This window comes from Sabethes cyaneus, chromosome 2 (assembly GCF_943734655.1).
Source record: "Sabethes cyaneus chromosome 2, idSabCyanKW18_F2, whole genome shotgun sequence".
NCBI classification, from domain to species: Eukaryota; Metazoa; Arthropoda; class Insecta; order Diptera; family Culicidae; genus Sabethes; species Sabethes cyaneus.
This window is the reverse complement of record NC_071354.1, coordinates 95,784,625-95,806,486: the sequence shown is the minus strand read 5'-3', so window position 1 is coordinate 95,806,486 and position 21,862 is coordinate 95,784,625. Positions and strand designations below refer to the sequence as shown.

The 21,862-nt window shown below is 41.9% G+C and overlaps 3 protein-coding genes across 3 annotated transcripts in view; 1 reads left to right on the top strand and 2 right to left on the bottom strand.

The window, feature by feature from the left end:
• The window catches only part of LOC128735722 (uncharacterized), a 46,842-nt gene extending 45,733 nt beyond the window's left edge, over positions 1-1,109 (top strand). The window contains exons 3-5 of the mRNA XM_053830208.1: positions 92-418; positions 452-792; positions 861-1,109. Of these exons, the coding sequence (XP_053686183.1) occupies positions 92-418; positions 452-792; positions 861-1,109 (917 nt within the window). The remainder of the gene's footprint in view (positions 1-91; positions 419-451; positions 793-860) is intronic.
• Positions 1,110-9,448: 8,339 nt separating this feature from the next.
• LOC128735721 (chondroitin proteoglycan 2-like) lies at positions 9,449-10,408 on the bottom strand. The gene is made up of 2 exons (XM_053830207.1): positions 9,758-10,408; positions 9,449-9,685 (listed from the first exon to the last, which is right to left on the bottom strand). Exons 1-2 carry the CDS (start codon positions 10,406-10,408, stop codon positions 9,449-9,451), a joined length of 888 nt encoding a protein of 295 aa, XP_053686182.1.
• Positions 10,409-15,729: 5,321 nt separating this feature from the next.
• On the bottom strand, positions 15,730-17,335 carry LOC128735720 (chondroitin proteoglycan 2-like). Its single transcript, XM_053830206.1, has 3 exons — positions 16,332-17,335; positions 16,005-16,116; positions 15,730-15,939 (listed from the first exon to the last, which is right to left on the bottom strand). The coding sequence occupies exons 1-3, from the start codon at positions 17,333-17,335 to the stop codon at positions 15,730-15,732; spliced, it is 1,326 nt and encodes a 441-aa protein (XP_053686181.1).
• Positions 17,336-21,862: the final 4,527 nt, after the last annotated feature.

Genomic DNA, 21,862 nt, shown 5'->3' with positions numbered 1-21,862 from the left:
CTTCCCTAATATGATTTACAACATGCATTGTAGCGAATTATATTGTATATAAACCAAGTTTGGTGCGTTTCCGTTAATCATTTTCGCGCAGTTCCAGTGTGCAAGTGTTTAACCAGCAAAATGTCCGAAATTTCAATTTTACGAATACTTTTACTAATCGGTGTGCTGTTTGTGTCTCGTTCCGAGCAACAGCGCAATCGGTGTCTTGGAGTTCCGGATGGAAGATTCATTAACGATTTCACCGAATGCGAATCCTACTTCGTTTGTACCCGTAACAGTATGGTCCGAGGTCGTTGTCCGTCGGGATACTATTTCAGTGAAGAAGGACAAAAGTGTGATTTTCCGTGGAATGTAACTTGTCTTTTGTGCAGATGGTTGGACGGAAACGGTGATGATGGGAATGGTGATGGTGGGAACGGTGAAGAAGAAAATGGCGAGGCTTTCAATGCAGAGTTGCCAGAAAATTTCCCCATCGCGCGCGAGTGCCGGAAATATACTGCCTGTGCCGATGATGAGGGTTTCCTGATGGAGTGCTCACCCGATCTCATGTTTAACCCAGATCCAGCAGTCCGAGCATGCGATACACCAAGTGACGATATTTGCATTGAGAGTGTATGCCCAAACAATGTCAATCCTTCAGTGCCAACATTTGTACCAGATTTATTAGACTGCTCCAGGTACCATATTTGCTACAACTGGACTGAAGTAGCCATAAGTCAGAGCTGTGCAGGGGATTTATTATTTAACCCGATCACCAGACAGTGTGATTTGCCGGAGAACGTAGATTGCGATGTATGTTTGTTTATTAATCGAAATTACTTTATTTTATCATATTTAAAAAAATAATTCTCATTTTCCAGCACATCCTGCCGCTGCCTCCAACCTCGTGTAGACCTACTGGAATTCATTACATTCCCGCGGATGACTGTTTTACTTACTATATATGTGTAAATGGCGAACAGCAGGAACCAGCTCAAACTTGTCTTGGAGGTACAATTTTCGATATTATTACTATGACCTGCCGAAATCCAGTTGAAGGTGTTACAGAATGTATTGATGACAATAGTGGTTTATTTAAGGCAATTTTCAATATTCCATATCACAATTGATTTACTTTTTATTGTGAGCATTTGGATGACCCAAAACATTAAATTATAAAATATAGTAACAAAAAATGTCCCACTGTCAATATTATTTATTAATTTATTTATATTTTACGGGTACAAGATAAGATAGAGGACAAAAAATTAATGAAAAATTAAAAATCATAAGCAGATAAGATGATTGTGAACTATTGGATGCATGAAAAAGATACAATAAAAAAGAAAAAGTATTTGAATACCTTCGTTGATAATCAACAACGATTTTGACGGAACTTTCTGACCGTGGATTTTTTTTTTGCCATGTAAGATTGTGATCCAAAAGCAGGAGAGTGAATAATTTCAAACTCAACAAACCAGCAAGGTGCTTGTCTTTCTAATATAGATTGCAGCTCGTTTTGATACCATCATTCAAGTCAGCGAGTGATTACTGTGCTTTCGCATTCGAATTCTCAGGTCATTTTACAAAGCTTGTACTGCGGCTGTCGTTGATGAACCTTGTGAGCACTTTACCAATTTATTTTCTATCCAAAACTGAATGCAAAACCTCAATAAGGGTTTCCTTCGTATGTTTATAAATATTTCATCGCTTAACATTGAAAAACACTGATCTGGAGATTTTGTTATACAATCTTCACTTATTTATCCTTTGAAACAGGGTTGTTGCAATCAGTTCCAATAACTTCCACTAACACTAAAAAGCAAGCGTGAAATTTTCATTAACAAAATTCTAGGCATTGACAAATAAGAAACAGAAAGTTTCATATTGAAGGTAATGCCCGACATGTGAGATCCCATACGTTTCTTGACACCTTCTAGCGCGATGCTCAAAAGATGGCAAGAAATATCGTCGCTTTGTCGAGGTCCCTTGCAGTCTTTGACATATATGCATAAACGGTGCGTATGGAATTGGTATCCGCGACACTTTTGGAGGATCTGCCGCAGCATAAATATTCGGTTTGTTTTCAAACACCTATTCACAAAACCAACCTGATATCTTTAGCTCGGTAGCTCTCGCATTTTAAAGGGTGTCCCACATGAAATTGCATCACGGAAAAAACGCTGTTGAGTATTTTCTCTTGAAAATTTGGGTAGAAGTAATCTGGAGTCTATTGTTTCTGCTATATTTTTTGGGCTGTCAGTTTTTCGAAAATTGGAAAAATAGCGTCACCCGAAAAGCAACGTCGTGAATTGGTTTTGCGCAAGCATCTGAAAAATCCACAACTCTCTCATCGGGACTTCCGAAAACAACTCGGAATCGTGCAGTCAACGGTGAGTCATGTGATTAAACGTTACTACGAAACTCTGAGCATCGAATGGAAGGAGCAATGCGGTCAGAATGGATGTTCTCTTAGTGATCAGGATCACAAGTGTGTCGTGAAAGAGTTTAAGCGAAATCCCAATGCTTCGGTCAGGGATGCAGCCAAAAAGTTGAGCCTGTCCAAGTATTTCGTCCAGAGAGCCAAGAACCCAGCGGGACGTACAATGTGCAGAAGATTCCAAATTGTGACGAACGGCAAAATACGATGGGATAAGCCAAATGCTGACGAAGCCTCATTGTCTCATCATGGATAATGAGACTTACGTCAAGGCGGACTTCCGGCAGCTTCCGGTGCTACTGTTCTTCACCGCCCAGCATAAGTTTGATGTTCCGGAGGAAGTAAGGAAGCAAAAACTTTAAAAGTATTTAACCACCGGGACTGTAAACGGGTAGTTCTACCGCAAGGAGTATCTACAGAAGCATCTGCTTCCTTTGTTGAAGCAGCACAAGAACCTTACGATCCTCTGGCCGCATCTAGCTTCGTGCCACTATTCAAAAGATGTCCTAGAGTGAATCGAAGCCAACGGCGTCACTTTCGTCACCCAAGAACGTGAACCCTTCCAACGCACCGGAACTAAGGTCCGTCGAAAAATACTGGGGTATTATGAAACAGGCCCTACCGAAGCATCCCAAGGAGGTCAAAGCTGAGTAAGACATGAAGAAAAGTGGGGTTCCGTACAGAAGAAGCTGCAGCCAGATGTTGTACACAAGCTTATGAGTGGAGTTGGCTGGTAAACGGCTGAATAATGCGTACCGTCGGTGCGTTGTGCACGTGTAGGCATAAAATAGACCCTACAGTGGTTCATAACCTCTTATTCAGCAACTCCTATTCCTACCTCCTCGTGGTACCAGCCGGGATACGAGCAACCTTGGTGGAGATCGGTAACCAACCCCGGTGGAAGCCAAGGTCGTATGCTGACAGGAAAGGAGGGCCCTCCGACGAAACAGGGGGTTGGTGTAGCAGGCTTTGCAAGCCGTCACAACGTAAAATACTAAAGCACAGAACGAAGAACAAATAAATTCTCACTGGAACAATCGGAATAGACCCACGCGACGAAAAAGAACTATGGATTGGAAACTCGGGACGTGGAACTGCCGATCTCTCAACTTCCAAGGGAGCACTCGAGTGCTCTCCGACGTATTGAAGAGCCGCAAGTTCGACGTCGTAGCGCTGCAGGAGATATGCAGGAAGAGCTCAACGGTACGTACGTTCAGAGATGGACTCAGGTCGGCCAGGAGGAGGAATACAAACCGGTGATTGGAAGGTTCAGTGCACACCCACGGACCAATGAAATGGGCCTAAGACTTGTAACGAATTCCTTTCGTACCGTCAGCAGTTTAAGCGCCACTCCCACAGGGTGAGAGGCTGCTGATGTAATTTTGAGTTCTCGGCTAGAGACTCTCCTTCGGGCGGGTTTAATGTTCAGATATTCGAATCCAATTTGGCTTCTCCAACGATAGTTATGGAATCAGGACATTTGCCGGAACTGATAAATGGATTATAAGAAACGAACGAGTTCCAATAACACTGCGATAAACCAACTAAATTACTGAGAAAAATATTCGGAATGAATGAGCCAACTTCGGCTAACAAGAGAACACAACTTTAGAGGCAAACGAGCATTTTCAATGTTGCATTATAGTCACGTGTTCTCCTGCCTAGCAGTGACGTCACTCTGTAGCTTAACTGTTACACATTTTCACTTACATTCTAAACATTTCGAATCTTAATACTAAATCTACCTGTGAGCACCGGAATGAAGCAGCCGCTCCACAAACCTTTTCGAACGGCTTGGCTAGTCAATCCCACTAGCAAAATCGATGAATTTACAGAGCGTGGTTCGAAGTTGTAACGCCGTATCGTGGTAACGTAACGATCGGCACACTCGCCGATGAAAGCTCGCGTCAACCCGCTTGAGTGACTAGTAGCGGGTGGTGATGTTGAAGATTTCCCGAAAATTGCTAGCGAGGCGCTGAACTCCGCATGCATGGGCGGAAACAAAAGGGTGAACCGTTCTTACACGCCCTTTCTGCTTACGTGTGGTCCTGGTTTTGCACCCACGTTGAACGGTGGGATTTTTTCCTGTTCAACGGTTTAAACAAATTTTACCCATTTGCCGTACTATCTTCTAGTTATTAGGTTTAGTTAATTTTAAGTATTTAGCTCACCTGACGTTTGGTTTTTATGGTATTCACTTCCTATGTTTATTGTAAGCCTGTTTTAGCGTATAACTAGCTATTAAAAAAATCGATAGTTTTAGTAACTAATTAATCAATTTTGTACGACATTTAGTGGCCTAACTCTCATTTTTAGCTTAATTGCTAACACGCGGTAGGCACATTGGCCTACTAACTTCGGTTCAAAATGAATACTCTAGCACTCTACTGGCCTTGACTAGGTGCGCGGGAAATCTGATTGGCCTGGTGTACTTGAGGCCTGGTTGACGATAATCACCCGAATAATGCCTGAAACAACGACAGATCACATTTTTATCTCATTTGTTCGATCGCTTCAAACAATACCGGCTAAGTATTGGATGCTATGGAAACTCGATCCCCTCTCATTTCATCCAATATCAAATGCGTTTATCTCTCGCTCCTCCCAGTGAAGTTAAGGGTCTATTGTCTGTGCGGAATGAAGATCAATTTTGCATTCTGGCATTTTTTACCTCCCTTTAATCCCACTACTTGTGCATCGGAGAAGTTAAATGAGATCCGCATGGAAATCGTAAAATTGATCAAAGCTTCGCGTACATAGCAACTCCCCTACCGCCCGCAAGGTGGCGTCTAACCCAGTGACGATAATGAAAGCTCCAATCAATATGTACCCGAATAAACAGTGTTCTCAAGGAAACTGTTATACACCTTACAGACTTATCGACTTTGTCGCCTCCAAGAATATGGCCGTACGTAGTACCTTTTTCCAGCACAGAATCCACAATAAGTACACCTGGAGGTCACCAAATCAGACAGAATCACAGATCGACCACGTTTTGATCGACAGTCGGCACTTCTCAGACATTATCGACGTCAGATCCTATCGAAGCGCTAACGTTGACTCGGAGTGATGGTTAAGATGCGCCCAAGACTCTCCGTTGTGAACAACATTCGGTACCGACGCCAGCCTCGGTTAGATCTCGCGCGGCTGAAGCAGCCAGACGTCGCCGCAAACTACGCGCATTCACTCGAAGCTGCACTGCCGGAAGAGGACGAGCCGGACGAAGCCCCTCTCGAGGACTGTTGGAACACTATCAAAACAGCCATCAGCAGTGTAGCGGAGGCACCATCGGGCATGTGGCCCGGAATCAGCGGAACGATTGGTTTGACGATGAATATAGGAGGGTGATGGATGAGGAGAACGCTGCGCGGGCGGCCAAGATGCGCAGTGCCACACGACAGAACGTGGAAAGACACAAATAGAAGAAGATGCAGCGAAACCACATCTTTCGGGAGAAAAAGCGCTACCTGGAAGAGCAGGAATATGCAGAGTTGGAGCAGCTGCATCGTTCTCAGGAAACGCGAAAGTTATATCAGAAACTGAACGGATCCCGCAAAGGCTTTGTGCCGCGAGCCGAAATGTGTCGGGATAAGACTGGCAGTATTCTGAAAGACGATCGTGAGGTGACCGGTAGGTGGAAGCAGCACTTCGACGAACACCTGAATGGCGCCCAGGCGGAGAGCCATAGCGGCGGGGAAAGCGATTTCGACGGTGCAACAAACGGGTAAGAGGTGCCAGCCCCAACGATAGGCGAAGTTAAGGAGGCCATCATGCAGTTAAAGAACAACAAGTCAGCTGGAAAAGATGGCATCGGAGTGGAGCTTATTAAAATGGGACCAGAAAAGCTGGCCGTTTGTTTATACCGACTAATTGTTAGAATTTGGGATACGGAACAGCTACCGGAGAAGTGGAAAGATGGGGTTATCTGCCCGATCTATAAAAAGGGCGACAAGTTGGACTATCGAGCGATCACCGTTCTCAATGCCGCCTATAAAGTGCTGTCCCAAATCATTTTCCGCCGTCTATCACCAATTGCGAATAGATTTGTGGGATCTTATCAAGCCGGCTTCGTCGAAGATCGGTCTACTACGGATCAAATATTTACACTGCGGCAAATCCTCCAAAAGGGCCGGGAATACAGAGTTCCCACGCATTATTTATTCGTTGGCTTCAAAGCCGCGTATGATACCATCGAGCGGAAAGAGCTATGGAAAATCATGGACGAGAATAGCTTCCCCAGGAAGTTCATCAAACTAATTAAATCTACGATGGATGGTACACAGTGCTGTGTTCGGATTTCGGGTGGAATGTCAAGTTCATTCGAATCACACAGAGGGCTTCGTCAACGTGATGGTCTTTCATGCCTGCTGTTCAACATAGCGCCACAAGGTGTTATGAACCGAGCGGATATTAACACGCGGAGCACGATATTCAACAAATCTAGTCAATTCGTCTGCTTTGCCGATGACATGAATATTATCGGCAGAACATCTGTGGCGGTGGCTGAACAGTACACCAGACTAAAGCGCGAAGCAGAAAAGATTGGGTTAAAGGTAAATACGTCTAAAACAAAGTACATGCTGGCCAGCGGAACCGAGGCCGAACGACATCGCTTGGGCAGTAGTATATTGATCGACGGCGATGAGTTTGAGCTAGTCGATGAATTTGTCTACCTTGGCTCACTGGTAACGGCGGACAATGATACCAGCCGTGAGATTCGGAGGCGTATTATCAGCGGAAGTCATGCTTACTATGGGCTCCACAAGCAATTACGGTCGAGCAGGCTAAGTCCCCGTACAAAGTGCACCCTGTACAAGACGCTTATTAGACCGGTTGTTCTCTACGGGCATGAAACATGGACAATGCTCGAGGAGGACCTGCGAGTGCTCGGAGTTTTCGAACGACGAGTACTAAGAACGATCTTCGACGGCGTACAGGAAAACGGAGTATGGAGGCGGAGGATGAACCATGAACTCGCACAGCTCTATGGCGAACCCAGTATCCAGAAGGTGGTTAAAGCTGGACGGATACGATGGGCAGGGCATGTTGCAAGAATGGCGGACAACTAGCCTGCAAAGATGGTGTTCGCCTCAAATCCGATAGGAACAAGACGACCAGGAGCGCAGCGAGCAAGATGGTTAGACCAGGTGGAGCGAGATCTGGCGGAGAGTATTCGGTGTCCGAGGAATTGGAGAGCGGTAGCCTTCAACCGAGTTGCATGGAGAAACTTTGTTCAACAGGCTTTGTCTTAGGACGGCAAGCCACCTAAGTAAAGTAAGTAATTATGAGTGGAGTTAAGCGTAAGGTGCGAGCACACGATTATAGTATTGAAGATGAATGAAATAAATATGCCAAAAGCTTACTAATGGGTCATATTTTATTGTGTGAATGTTTCAAATGGATCGGTCAACTAGTTAATTCTCCAGATTTTTTCCGTGATGCTATTCGATATTAATAAGCCCATTAATAAGTCGCCCTTTTTCTATGTTGATCACATTATTGACACCCTCCTTTCACTTCTCTGGTAGCTGTTTAGTTTCCCAGGTTCTGACTATCAACCAGTGCAGAAAGATGGCCAGCCTTTCCGGGTCCTTCCTGTTAAATTTCGCTGCGATGCCATCTTTGCCAGCTTCCTTGTTGTTCTTGAGCTGATTTATGGTTTTATCGAACGCTGTACGCTATCGTGGGAGTCGGTACATCTCCATCATCCGTTATAATGATGTAGTCATTTGCCCTGCTGTCGTGGTATTTTGCCTCTGCGTCATACAGGTATTCATTGTAGTACAATCAAGTTCTTTTAACACGGTATAGTTTTTGGATTTGTGAATTAACTTGGATTTTGTACGACAAATTTTTAAATAAAATGGTTTTTTTAATGACGATTTTTGTGCTGTTTTTGGCGGTTTTCTACAGCATTCTTCAAATTATTACGACTTTTAACAGCGACTCTAAGGCTAGAGTGGTTTTTTCGACGAATTTTAAAATAGAAGATAGGAAGAGGCTCCTGAGAAAGTAGCTTTTCCCCCTCGCAGACAGTGACTATTGATGGCGATAAACTGGAAATGGTTTTTGAGTTCGTATATTTGGAATCTAGCCGACAATAAGAGTAACGAGATTCAACGACGCATTCAAGCTGGAAATCGAGTCTACTTTTCCCTCCTCAAGACTCTTCGATCGTGCAAAAACTTTTCGCTTCTTTATTTAGTGTGAAAAACAACAGAAGCGCTGCTTCATTTCTATGGGTAGTGAGACGAAGCGATAACTAGGCGAAACTAAATAGACTTCATTAAGGTGAAATTAGTCGTCATCGACTAATGACTTCATCTGCCAATTTCAAAAGCAGTTTTTTTGTTTAAAAGACAAATTCTGTTCATGAAAATACTTTTGCAGTGTTCAAATTCTCAAGAAGAATGCAGTATTCACAATTTTGCAAACAAACTTCCGCTTATGGGCCCAAAAACTGCTTCCAAAATTGGGCTTTCCGACGAAAAGTTGATGACTGCTAATTTCCCGTTAAACTTAGCGAGACATGATCTCCGGGGGCCTGCGCTCCACGTGATCTGTTAGAACAGTTTTCGATTTTATTATCTTTGCGAAAACCCGATGATTCTGAATCAAAAACAAGTTTTATGCAAGAATGCAATCTGCAATTCGAGTTCAACATCCTTGGATTATATAAAATCGGTCCCTTAGGCTACGACGGAAAATAAATAGTATATGATCATTGTGCTTATCTGCATACAACACGTTTATTCGTTATCAGAGAATTTACGAAGGGAGTATAGGTTCCAATTAATCTAATCTGTGATGCTCCAACACAAAATAATATACTTCTACAAAGTGAAGTTTTTATTGCAAGGTCATGATAGATATCTCGAGAACATTTTCCAAAGGACGTAGGTAAGGTACATAAAATCATTCACATTTGTAGTTGAGTCCTTTGTAAATGTGCCCAAAGCTGAATTATGAATAAAATGTTTATAATTTTAGTGTAAGTAACGATTTTACATAGAATAAACAATAATTTATTCAAGAGATAAAATCGAGTGCGTCGAACAATTTTCTACTGGCCGTGATACATTCAGTTTCATCTGATTCTTCTCGGCAAGTCATTGTGATAATATCGAATATTGTTCCTCCAAGACATGTTTGAGCCGGTTCAACACGTTCGCCATTTACGCAAACGTAGAATTGGTCACATGCGTCCGCAGGAATGTAGTGAATTCCGGTTGGTCTGCACGTAGTTGGAGGAGTCGGCAAGATGTGCTGCAGAGAGAGAAAGAGTAAAAATTTAATATTGTTTTTTTTTTTTTTGGTTTCTCCAATAAACTTTCATACATCGCAATCCACATTTTCCGGCACATCACACGCCCTAGTGATTGGATTGAACAGCAGGTCGCCTGCGCAGCTCTGATTTACAGCAACTGCATTCCATTCGAAACAAATATGGTACCTGGAGCAGTCTAATAAATCTGGTACAAAAGTTGGCACTGATGGATTGACATTGTTTGGGCATACACTCTCAATGCAAATGTCGTCACTTGGTGTATCGCATGCTCGGACTGCTGGATCTGGATTGAACATGAGATCCGGTGAGCACTCCATCAGGAAACCTTCACCATCGGCACATGCAGTGTATTTTCGGCATTCACGTGCAATTGGGAAATTTTCCGGAAAATCGCTTCCATTTTCTTCCCCACTTCCTTCGTAATCATTATCATCATCATTATCAGGCATTCTACACAAAAGACAAGTTACGTTCCACGGATGTTCACACTTTTGTGTCTCTTCGCTAAAATAAAATCCCGTTGGGCAGCGGCCTCGGACCATGTTATTTCGGGTGCAAACAAAATAGGCATCGCAATCACTGAAATCGTTGACGAACGTTCCATCCGGAACTCCTAAACAGCGGTTGCGCTGTTGTTCCGAGCCCGTCACAAAGAACACACCAATTAGTAGTAAGGATTGTAAAATGGATATTTTGGACATTTTGTTGGTTACGCGCTCGTTTTCAAACTGTACAAAAAATACCGCCGGAGTAGCATAAGATTAGGTTTATATATAATCTCCCCGAATGTATGTTGTAAATCAAATTATTGAAGGTAATTTAGTAGGTCGTGATAAGAAAATACACACCCGTATCCAGCTATTGGGCAGAATCTGATTAGCTGGTAGCAGGACGCAAGTGTATTTAAACGGTAGCTATTACTAATACAATACTGCAAAGCAGTTTCACGAGATTTCTATTTTGTCAGTAAGATTACGGAAAGCTATTGAACGAATACTTTGCCCATCTATCGTTTATGACTGTAAAAGTATAAACTGAGAAATTTATTAATTTATTGTGCATATCTTCAATAACGTTACAGTAATTATTGAATTTTTCTAAGTAACTTCGAAGAATCTAATCCAAGCTAATCCAATAATTATTTCGATTACACATAAATTCTCAGCTGCATGAGCCACATTTAAATGTTATAATGACTTTTATTAGACAGTCACATAATGATTTTAGATTACCTACAAACTTACAAAGTCTTTAATTCAGTAAATCTATATATTTTAGTTGTATTATGCAGTATGTATTATGCATGTGCATAGCATTATGTACATAGCATATCACTCTCTCCACGGTAGCTTCGATCAGCTACCGACGCGGTTTATCCGGAAAATCGCGGTCAACTGTATCGTAAGCTGCCCTGAAATCCACGAAAATATTTCAAATTTTTGAAGAATTTGTCGGAATGGAAAACCACCTCCGGTAGTTTTTGCTCCTTCCAAACCTTGGAATACATCCAATGAAGTACCATTGCTAGTGATTCCTTACCATTTTTGTAGAGTTTTGCAGGGGGCAGTCCGTTTCGACGGCTCTATTAGTAGGGTAAGGAACGAGTTAAGCAGTGTCACCTATTTTAATCAGTTGAACATAAATGAGCCGAAAATGCACTTTTTTATTCATATTTTCAAAATCTTTTGATAGGATCGTCTTCACAAATCACTTAACCATACATTTGATACACAGAAATACAATTTATTGGGTTTCCGACAAGAAATATGATGAATTAAAAATTGTTGTCCAAAAATCAGAGGGGTTGTGTACAAGGCACGACCGCATATATAGGTGACGCAGGACTACGTAAGTCTCTTTGTAGTGATAGTGGCATGTATTCATGCTTGTAATCATTCGGTTTTTCATGTATACATGCTACATGCGTTGTATGTAACATTTATCAAAGTAGTAACATTGCATACGTTCAATTCTCAACAGATTGTGCATTTGAAAACAATTTAACAAAATCAAGAACACAAACTATTGCTTTCCTGCTACCTTGCTGAAATTAAAGATTGTTTTTATTATCCATGGTTTCCCACATTGAAGGGATTTTACCAATTCAATTCTATTTTATCAACAGCAGGGGAAGACGGGGTAAGACGGCCCCCCTAAGCGAATAAATTGCTAGCATAAAATGTGTACGAAAATTCATATTGTCTTGTTCCACACATGGAAAAGCATTCATTTATCTACCATTAAAAATTATATAAAGAATTAATTAATTTATTTTTCCGTGATTTTTCATCAATTTTCGAAACGTCTAAAAATTACTCGTTCACAACCAGGCGGGGTAAGAAGGACCACCAAAGGGGTAAGACGAACCATGGCGGAGTAAGGCGGATTGTGGCAGATTTGAAGGTTTCTTTGAGTTGTTAACACAATTTCAATATTATTAACTAAGTAAGAACAAGTTCTTAAGGGGTTTTTAGGTACATGCTAAAAGAAGGTATAGTTTAGTTTAGACACCCGCTAAAAGAAGGAACTTTACTACTAGTTCAATTTTGAAAATAAGAGTAGACGTTATTTTACTCCACTGGTTTTTATTTACTCTTTTCTTGGCGTTATTTTTGTTGATTTGTCAGCAGGACGTTTACTCTTCGAATACCATTAACTTTAGGTGAAGGTAAAGAAGGCAACGTTAAGTGAATTGGAATCATCGAATTTTGATTCCATTAGATCCAAATTTACATTGATTATGTTATGTTGATTATGTTGGCACTTGTTGGCTTCTTTTGACGTGGGAGGCTCTGTGTTAGACAGGATGATCTCAGATTCAGGGATAATTTTTATTACAGGTGTACTTTATTTCGAAAAAGACACTGATGAAGCCTGCAAGTCATAAACGAAATGCGTATCTGTCAGAATAATAAAATAGTTAGTCAAATTTAACAGGAAAAAGGTTTGTTTTTTTATTCAATATTTCTAAAATCTATTAAGACACTAAACAGAAGAACTTTAGGCAATTATGAGCACTATGACGTATGGCCCTTTTACCCCGTGAAAAATGGCCCGTCTTACCCCTAGCTTACAATTTACATTATTTTGCTTTTATCTCTCAATCCGTACTATTTTATATACATTTTCCGCCACACGCAGAACAAGAATTGCCCAATTAAAGTCAATGGTAAGAGAATCGTCAAAATACTTAGCTTTTTTTACTGAAAAACCTTAAATTTGTTGCTGCTGAAATTATATCGCATGAAGACACTGCGAACGAAAAGTTTGTTTTGATTCTAGTTTTGACGTTGGATACGGCCGAGTGCCACAGGTTGTCTCGAAAGTGTTTAGATAGGCTAATAAACACAACATACTGGGGCATTTGTAGAAAATTAAAGGATTTCTTGACGAAATCGATGTGGTCCCTCTTACCCCGCCGGGCCTTCTTACCCCTTGTTCCCCCACATCTTTCCACTACACTTCTAATGAAACGGCAAGCATGCGTATTCATACAGAGTCGTATTATAACCGAACACTACAGCTGTAGCACATTTTTCCAACACAGATATCAAATTCGCCGAGGTTTAATCGTCTCGCAGTAAAGAATTTGCGATCTGTTGGGACAACGAACTTGTGTCATTTTTTCTGGCACACTTCCCTAACACAGACATCAAATTGGACTAGGTCTAATCGCGTTCGTAAGAAATCTGTTGGCACGAGGGGGCTTTGTTACTCTTTCTGGCGTACTTCCCAAGCAAGGACATCAAAATGGTCTAGGTTGAACCGCGGTGTTAAGAAATGTTGTTGAAATGAGGAAACTTTGTCACTTGTTTTGGCTTACTTCCCAAGCACAGATATCAAATTGGTATAGGTTTAGATCATCGTAAAGAATCTTCCAACCAATCACGAAGCGAGAATTCTGGTAAAACATAGGTTCATTATTTTCAGTTTTTCAATAGTTCAACATCAAGAATCCATACTTTTCTTCATTTGGGTCAATTTTTAGAAGATTTTCCAATCGATTGGTGTAAGAATAACGTTCATTTAGTTACTAAAGAGGTACTTGCATTGTAGCGCCGCAACTAAAAAAGTTACAGCAGCACTTCGTTCAGCAAAATTGTAGATAATAACAAGTTCTATAAATGTTTCATACAAAACTTTGTCAAATTTTGTTCGGTTAAGACGATAATGTCAAATGAATCAAAATTGAGTCAAAGTGATCGAACCATCCCTGGTTACTTTTGATAAATAATCAAATAGGTATGCCCTCTTAGGATACACGCCCTCCATATATCACCCCCTTGTTAACTCTAGAAACGCTACTAGCTATATAAAGGCTGTTCATTGACTACGAACTCATTTTTAGTTATTTCAGACCTCCCCGAGTTATTTTCGTTCACAATTTTTGTATGATGCGTTTTTTTTTGGCCTACCCCCTGCGCGTAATAGTCCACTTAGTTCATGGACGGCCCCACATGAACTATTTTATACTGACATTTATGTGTATTGTTTATAAACATGCTAATGTTCACTGTTTAGGTATTTACCTTAACTTTATGTTTTTGGCACAATGTCACCCCCTAAAAGGGCCAAAGTTCATGCACTTCCAGTAAAATTAGGTTTCATTGTAACTAAACCATCTTTACATCTTTACGGTTTGAAATCAACTTAGTTTCTAAATTGTGTGTATACTGAGCTGAAGAACAAAAACATATACTTTTTTGGCACAATCTCGCCCCGAATGACGGTTGTCAGAGTTTTTAAGCAAGTTCTATGATCGAAGGATGCCAAAAGGTATCTCGCACAGTGAATATTTTTGATGAATTGCCAAATAAACACGTTGGTCTCAGGACAGCTTTCGTGCGTGGCAACAAATGTGTATCGGTATTTAATAACTAACCGCGCGCGATTTTGAACAAATCGAAACAGTGATCGCACCACATGCCTCGGTGGTTCCAGATCAATTCCCTTCTACTAACAACAACTCCTTCCTGTGACACTTGTGGATGATGCAGAGGATTCCTCGGTTTCTAGTAGCAGTAATTGTCGGACTAACATTCCTTTCCCTCCCAAATTGACCTGCATGGGCATGGCCAGCTTTGCTATTGATCATCACAAAGAATTAGATCACCAAAAAAATGCACACTGAGAATGATCTGCTACTCCCAAGCATCATTCTGATGGATCTTTATGCAATCTCAGCTGATCTAGATCAACCGCGGGCAACTCACGGGCGGTCAAACTATGCTATGCTATCCCGGAAAAAAATAACCATCACACGAAGATAAAAATTATTGTAGTGGTAGGGTACAAAATACAGTAAAAACAATAAAATTTATCGTCAGAAAAGATAACCAAACCATTTAACTTATTGTTGTCCACCATAACTTTCATAATTTTCAGAGATTCTACCATAAAAATGACGGGTTGTTAAGTATCCAATAAAAAATCTAGATTTTCGCGAACAAAAATTTTCATTTACTGTAAAAGTTGTCGTCTTTTTATGGTAATTTTTTTAGGCGAAAAAAACAAAATATAATTAAAAAGACAGCAAATTTATGATGAAATATGCCAATTCTATAGTATAAAATAAGTAACAAAAATATGAACAAAATCTGACATTGAGGCACTTTTACAATAAATTTACCATAAGTTTCAATGTTTACAATAAAAACTGTAAACTGTATGTAATTTTTGTTCGGGCTCTTGCAAGCTAACGGCGGATTAGCCAACGTCCATTATACTTATCGTCCATTATGCCCAACGTCTATTGTGCTTAATGTGTTTATGCCTAACGTCCGTATGCCTATCATCCGAATACCTAATGGGGTACACTCATGTCATAATACTATGAATATTTACTATCAATCTATATGGTATTTTGGATAAAAAAAAATCAAAATCAAATTCAAACAATATAAACAAACTCATTGATAGTTCGAGTACTTTGAATGCAATGTGATTGGATATGTTTTGATCATCAGTCATTATTTTGTACATTAGCAGAAATATGTAAAACACGGTTTATTACTGTTGTTCTTCAAACCGGACAGTTCACCAATTGTGCCCAATTGCAAAACTGTGTTTGCTGGTCAAATAGTAACCCTTCCTGGCACCTACGAGGAAACAATGTACCCGCTACACAACGGAAATAGACATCACAAAAGTTCGGATGTGGAAGATTTTGTGAAATAACTACTTGGTGGCATTCCGCTTCTAATTCTGCAGGAGGCGGTGGAATTTCCTGAGGCTGTGAATGAAAGGTAAAATTTTCTAATATATATGTTTTTAATAATTGTTATACTACTCTCTTACCAGGCATACATTGTCTTCATCTTCAACAACACAATGACGCTCTACCGGATCAAAGACCTGTCCGGATGCACAAGAAGTCAGCAATCCATTTTGAATAATGCATGCATAGAAGCTGTAATGTAAGTGAAGTAATGTAATTGAAATCGTTTGAATTAGACAAATGAAAGCAAGAATTATTACGATATATTCGAAATAGCATCCAACTGAGGATCATTTTCTACTATTGTTCTACTAATTAAGAGTAATCAACAGCCTAAAAACGTCGAGGGTCCGAAAAGTAGGTATCGATAATAATTACAAAGATTGCTGTTACATCGATATACTCACTGTCTACAGCTGTTGACACTGGCAAATAGACCATCTTCTCGACCAACGCATACATTCAGCAAACATTCTGCCCGATCCGGTATGTCACAGACTTTTTTCAGATGATTGAAATGTAACCCCTGTGGGCAGAACATTGTTGCGCCGTAACATTGATCATCGCAAGCAATAAAACGTCCACAATCTTGCGGGTCTGCTACCTCGTCGCCTGCACCGAGTGAGGTTAGACATAGAGGTTCACAATCATCATCAGCTGTCGTTTCCTGCTGGGTCGTAGTTTCCTCATTAGTACCTTCGCCATTATCACCCGTTTCTGTTGTTTCTTGGACCGTAGTATCATCATTTGTCGTTTCTGCCGTTGTAACATCAGTAGTACCTTCGCCATCATCACCAGTTTCTGTTGTTTCTTCGACCGTAGTATCATCATTTGTCGTTTCAGTTATTGTAACATCAGTAGTTACTTCACCATCATCACCAGTTTCAGTCGTTTCTTCGACCGTAGTATCATCATTTGTTGTTTCAGTTATTGTAATATCAGCGGTGGTTTCACCATCGTCACTAGTTTCAGTCGTTTCTGTTTCCTCAGTTGTTCCTTCCACGGTAGTATCATCGTCAGTTGTTTGTGTAACAGTACTTTCAGTTGAATCATCGTCACTGGTTGTAGTAGTAAGTTCGCCATCATCACTAGTTTCGGTTGTCACTTCTTCTGTAGTAACTGTAGTAGGTTCGATGCAATCCACGTTTTCAGCAAAGTCGCAAGATTTCGTTACAGGATTAAAGTAAAGCTCATCAGGACACTCTCGTATTACTCCAATGTTATTCATGCAGAAAATGTACCAACGACAATTATTGGGATATGGCTGAAGTTCCCATACATTACTCACGGAGGAACTGATACAATCAATTGTAGTCACATCCCGATCACGAATTTCAAAGTAATTAAAATTCCCGACGGCTGTACATATACTGCTCCCAATTATAATTCCTAACACCCAAAGCGCGACCATTTTCTCAACCACTGAAGCACACACTAGTCCATTCTTTTTCAACAGAAATAACTTTAGGTACTTGGTTTTGATTACCAATCTAATCTGTGCGGTAAAGATTATGGTAAAAAAACAAAGCCTGTCGCATAAACTTGTGCAAATTTGTGCGATTAATACCTTTAATACCCTTGATAACATCAGTTCCGCATCCCAACTACGCATGTCGTAATGGATTACTCACAAGGAACGTGACGTAGACCCAATCTCGAGCGGCGTAATTTAGACTGTCACATAATCAGCATGTCTATATTAATTTCTTTTTATGTTGTATACCGATAGATATTTTTCTTAATTAATTCACATACGATATTCATAATTTCACTTATGAGCGTAAAGGACCTTCGACTTTATTTTTGCAAAATTACTTCGACTTTATTTTTGTTAATCTAAATGACGAGTCAGCTGACAATAAGGGAGATTATCATCACTTCAATAAATTCTTCTGAATCAAACATTAAATCATAAGTTCTTTCAGTTTGAAATAGCATTTCGGATATTGGAATAAATATGTTATATGAATGCTGAAACTTGAAATTGTTCTTTTTGAAATTCGATGACATTTGTAGTACAGCAAAATTATTTTCTTAGGTTTCTGATTTTCTATGAGAGCTTCCGCACAATTGCCCTATACATTTCGATCGGGCTTAGCTGCGGCGAGTTTTATCTTTGAGTACGACGTGTACTTTGTTGGTAGTAGGGGAGGAGCGTTCAATACGCACCAGTGACTGCAATACTCTTAGGGTTCCGGTGGTAAACAAACTAATTCATAATTTGGAGCAGCCAAACGTTCCAAACATAGTAGCATTCAATAAAATTTCAAGGGTTGTCTGCGTTCCTTTTCAACATGTAAAGAATTATGGTTTTCTCATAAGCTTACACCACTAGCCAGAATGCTGATTTAAACATAAATATAGTGTATCTAATTGGTCTATTAATGTACTTCGTGATAGATCCAAAAACACTAACGTATGCATTAAAAAATGGACTTTTTTCGGATGCTGATTACAAAAACTAAGTCAGCTAATTGGGTTTGATAAATTTCTTATGGAAGGTTATTATTTAACTTCAATTACGTAGTCGTGCTAACGTAAGAACTAGAATGACTCGGCCCCGTAGATGGGTAACTACTTACCCGAAACCGGTAATTTTTATACTTTGTAAGAACAAAAATGTAAAGTGTCCAAAGACATTTAAGAGAAGGTTATTATATTAGCATAATTGCAATAAAAATTCTACAGCTCTATCAGTCGAACTCTAACTGTGATGGCGAAAACAGTGATGCTACTCCGTTCAGAAGCGTGCGCGTTCAAAGAACAGTACCCCACCGCGTCGAAAACGGACATCGTGCGGCACTTGACGGATAGATGTGCCGGATACGCCCGTTCCGGCATCTACAACATCTTGGCACTATTGGCAACTATTGGATAAGACCATCGAAAGAAAGCCCGGTTCCGGACGGCCGACGACTCTGAGCGACAAGAAGCTCCAAAGGATGCTGAAGAGGAAGACCGAGGCCGAGGGAAAGGTGGCTACGTCGGTGCGTGCGCTTGGCCGGGAGGTCGGTGCAACCGGCCAAACAGTGAAAAAGTGCCTGGCGAACATGGACATACATGTCAGGAGGCGGCAGTCTCGTCCACTGGTCTTGGAGCTGCAGGCAATGACGCAGCGACAGCGGCTGAATAAGATGGTCAAGACGATTTTCTCGGCGAATCGCGACGTGGCGGTGGTGATGAACGACGAGACCTATCTCAGCCTGGATGGCAACGACTGGCAGGGCACTTCGTATTTTACTTCCCTCACGAAGGAAAGGAGCTCCAAGGTGAAGTTCATTTCACACACCAAGTTCTCCAAGAAGGTGCTGCTCTGGCTGACAATCAGCGAGAAGGGAATGTCAAAGCCGCTCTTCTTTCGCTCCGGACTGGCCGTGAATGGGGAAATATATAGTACGAAGTATCTGCCGGAAGTCGCGTCGTTTATCTAGAAATACCATAAGAACAAAAACGCGGTGTTCTGGCCGGATCTGGCGTCGGCCCACTACTCGAAGCGATCGTTGTAGAAGATGGAGCGGCTGGTACCCAATTCGGCGAGCCCGCCCTACGTCCACCAGCTGCGTCCCATCGAGAATTTCAGGGCAAACCTGAAGCGTAAGATCTGCTCCAACAATTTTGTCGCGAAAACTGAGGAGGAATTGATAAATAAATCGAAGAAAGAACTCAAAAACATGCCTACACGCATGTTTTCGTCCGCCATGGCGAATGTTTCAATTAACTGCCGGAAGGCCGCTCGTAAGGGCGTAGAATTTTCTTCCAAGTAAGCTGGGCTGGCAAAGGGTGAACATGTGTATTCCATAACCTCTGTTCATTAACTCCTATTCCTACCTCCACGAGGTGCCGGCTGGGGAACGCAACTTCGGTTGTCGTATGCTAACAGGAAAGGTGGCACAGTGGCTCCCGCCCACATTAAGATGGCAGCCCCATCAGCGGGATAAGGACCTTAGGTTAACAGCCTACTGTACCGGAACACAGTTACCGTTACGGACAAAAGTTACCGAAAATGAAAGAAGAAATCTCTCTGGATTATTGGCAACGACCTTTAGCATGAAAGCACGGACACGAATCGGAACATGGAAAATACTGACCCTTGCCCAGCAGGGCAAGCTGGCTTAACTTGCAAAGGAGGCTAGCCGTCTGAAGCTTGGAATCGTGGGACTGAGCGAGGTCCGCTGGCCGGGTACTGGCGAACACAGGACATCATCCGGGCAAGTCTTGCTCTACTCTGGCATACGAGGTGAAAATGCTACTCGAGAAAGAGGAGTTGGATCTCTACTGAGCTCAGGGGCACATGCGGCCCTGATGAAGTGGGAACCAATAAATGAGCGAATAATCGTTGCCAGATTCAGAACACGGGTTAGGAACCTTACGGCAATCCAGTGCTATGCGCCAACAGATGCTGCCGACCTGCAGGAGAAAGAGAGTTTTTACAGCCAGCTGAACAGCGTGGTTGAGAAAATCCCGAAGGGGGACATCCAAATTCACATGGGCGACTTCAACGCGAAGATTGGCTCAAACAACGCGGACCTTGAACGCGTCATGGGACGCCATGGCCTAGGAGAGATGAGCGAAAACGAGGAGCTGTTTACAGAATTCTGTGGTAATAACGACATGGTCATTGGTGGATCGCTCTTCCCCCATAGACCAGTACATAAATTCACGTGGGTTTCCCGCGACGGCCGAACAGAAAACCAAATCGACCACATCTGCATCAGCCGGAAATGGAATAGGAGCCTTCTTGATGTACGCAACAAACATACGCTGACATTGCATCCGACCATCATCTTGTTATCGCTGAGATACGCCTGCGCGTCGCACATGTCCAACGATTGGAGGAGAAAGTTGGGTGCCGCTACGACGTCCCCCGATTGGAGAATCCTGAGGTTAAACGGGCCTTTGTTGAACAACTTTAATCTCGAGCCTCGGAGTTGCCACCTGGTGGAACCGTCGAAGAGCAATGGACCGGCATCAAGAACGCCTTCATCACGACCAGTGATGAAACTCGGAGGCGGGCGGAGGGAGTGGATTTCGGATGAAACTTGAAGGAAGATCGACGAGCGGAGAGAGGCGAAAGCCAGCATTGAGCGAGCGCGGACCAGATCGGCTAAGACAGCTGCCCGTCAACGATACGCCGAACTGGAGAGGGCTGTTAAACGTGCTTGTAGACGGGACAAGAGAGCCTGGACTAACTCTCTAGCCGAACAAGGAGTAACCGCCATCGCCAATGGTGATATCCGTTTGTTGTACGATATTTCTTGCCGCCTTAGTGGTGCCAGGATGAATACAAAGATGCCGCTAAAGGACAGAGCGGGTCAGCTATTGACTGACCGTACAGAACAGCTTAAGCGACGGACTGAACATTTTGAACAACTCTTCCGAGTTTCAAATGTCAGAGACCAACAAAACCAGCAGCGTACGACACCTACAGTTCGTCGAATCACTCGCGTGAACTCGGAGGCGCCATCGCTGGATGAAATTGTAGCAGCCATCAAGAGTATGCAATCCAATAGAGCGCAAGGGATAGATCGTATTTCAGCCGAAATGCTCAAAGCTAACCTATCTTTGTCAGCCCAGATGATGCATCAGCTTTTCAGCAATATTTGGGAAACCGCAACTTTTCCGGTGGACTGGATGCAGGGCATATTGATCAAAGTCCCTAAGAAAGGAAACCTAACTGAATGCGGTAACTGGCGTGGCATCACGTTGCTCTGTATTACTCTCAAAGTACTCTGTAAGGTAATCCTCAACCGGATCCAGGAGAAGATCGACGCTACTCTCCGGCGGCAGCAAGCAGGATTCCGTGCTGGCCGATTATGTGTAGACCATATCACAACGCTCCGCATTATATTGGAGCAGATCAACGAATTCCAGGACTTTCTTCTGCTGGTGTTCGTTGACTTCGAAAAGGCGTTCGACCGACTCAATCACGAAAACATCT

Coding starts and splice junctions, on each gene's coding strand:
- LOC128735721 (XM_053830207.1), bottom strand. CDS start 10,408: ATGTCCAAAATATCCATTTTACAATCCTTACTACTAATTGGTGTGTTC. Junction 9,686..9,757: donor CGGAAAATGTGGATTGCGAT/GTATGAAAGTTT, acceptor CTCTCTCTGCAG/CACATCTTGCCGACTCCTCC.
- LOC128735720 (XM_053830206.1), bottom strand. CDS start 17,335: ATGGTCGCGCTTTGGGTGTTAGGAATTATAATTGGGAGCAGTATATGT. Junction 16,117..16,331: donor AGTGTCAACAGCTGTAGACA/GTGAGTATATCG, acceptor CTTACATTACAG/CTTCTATGCATGCATTATTC. Junction 15,940..16,004: donor ATGAAGACAATGTATGCCTG/GTAAGAGAGTAG, acceptor TTTCATTCACAG/CCTCAGGAAATTCCACCGCC.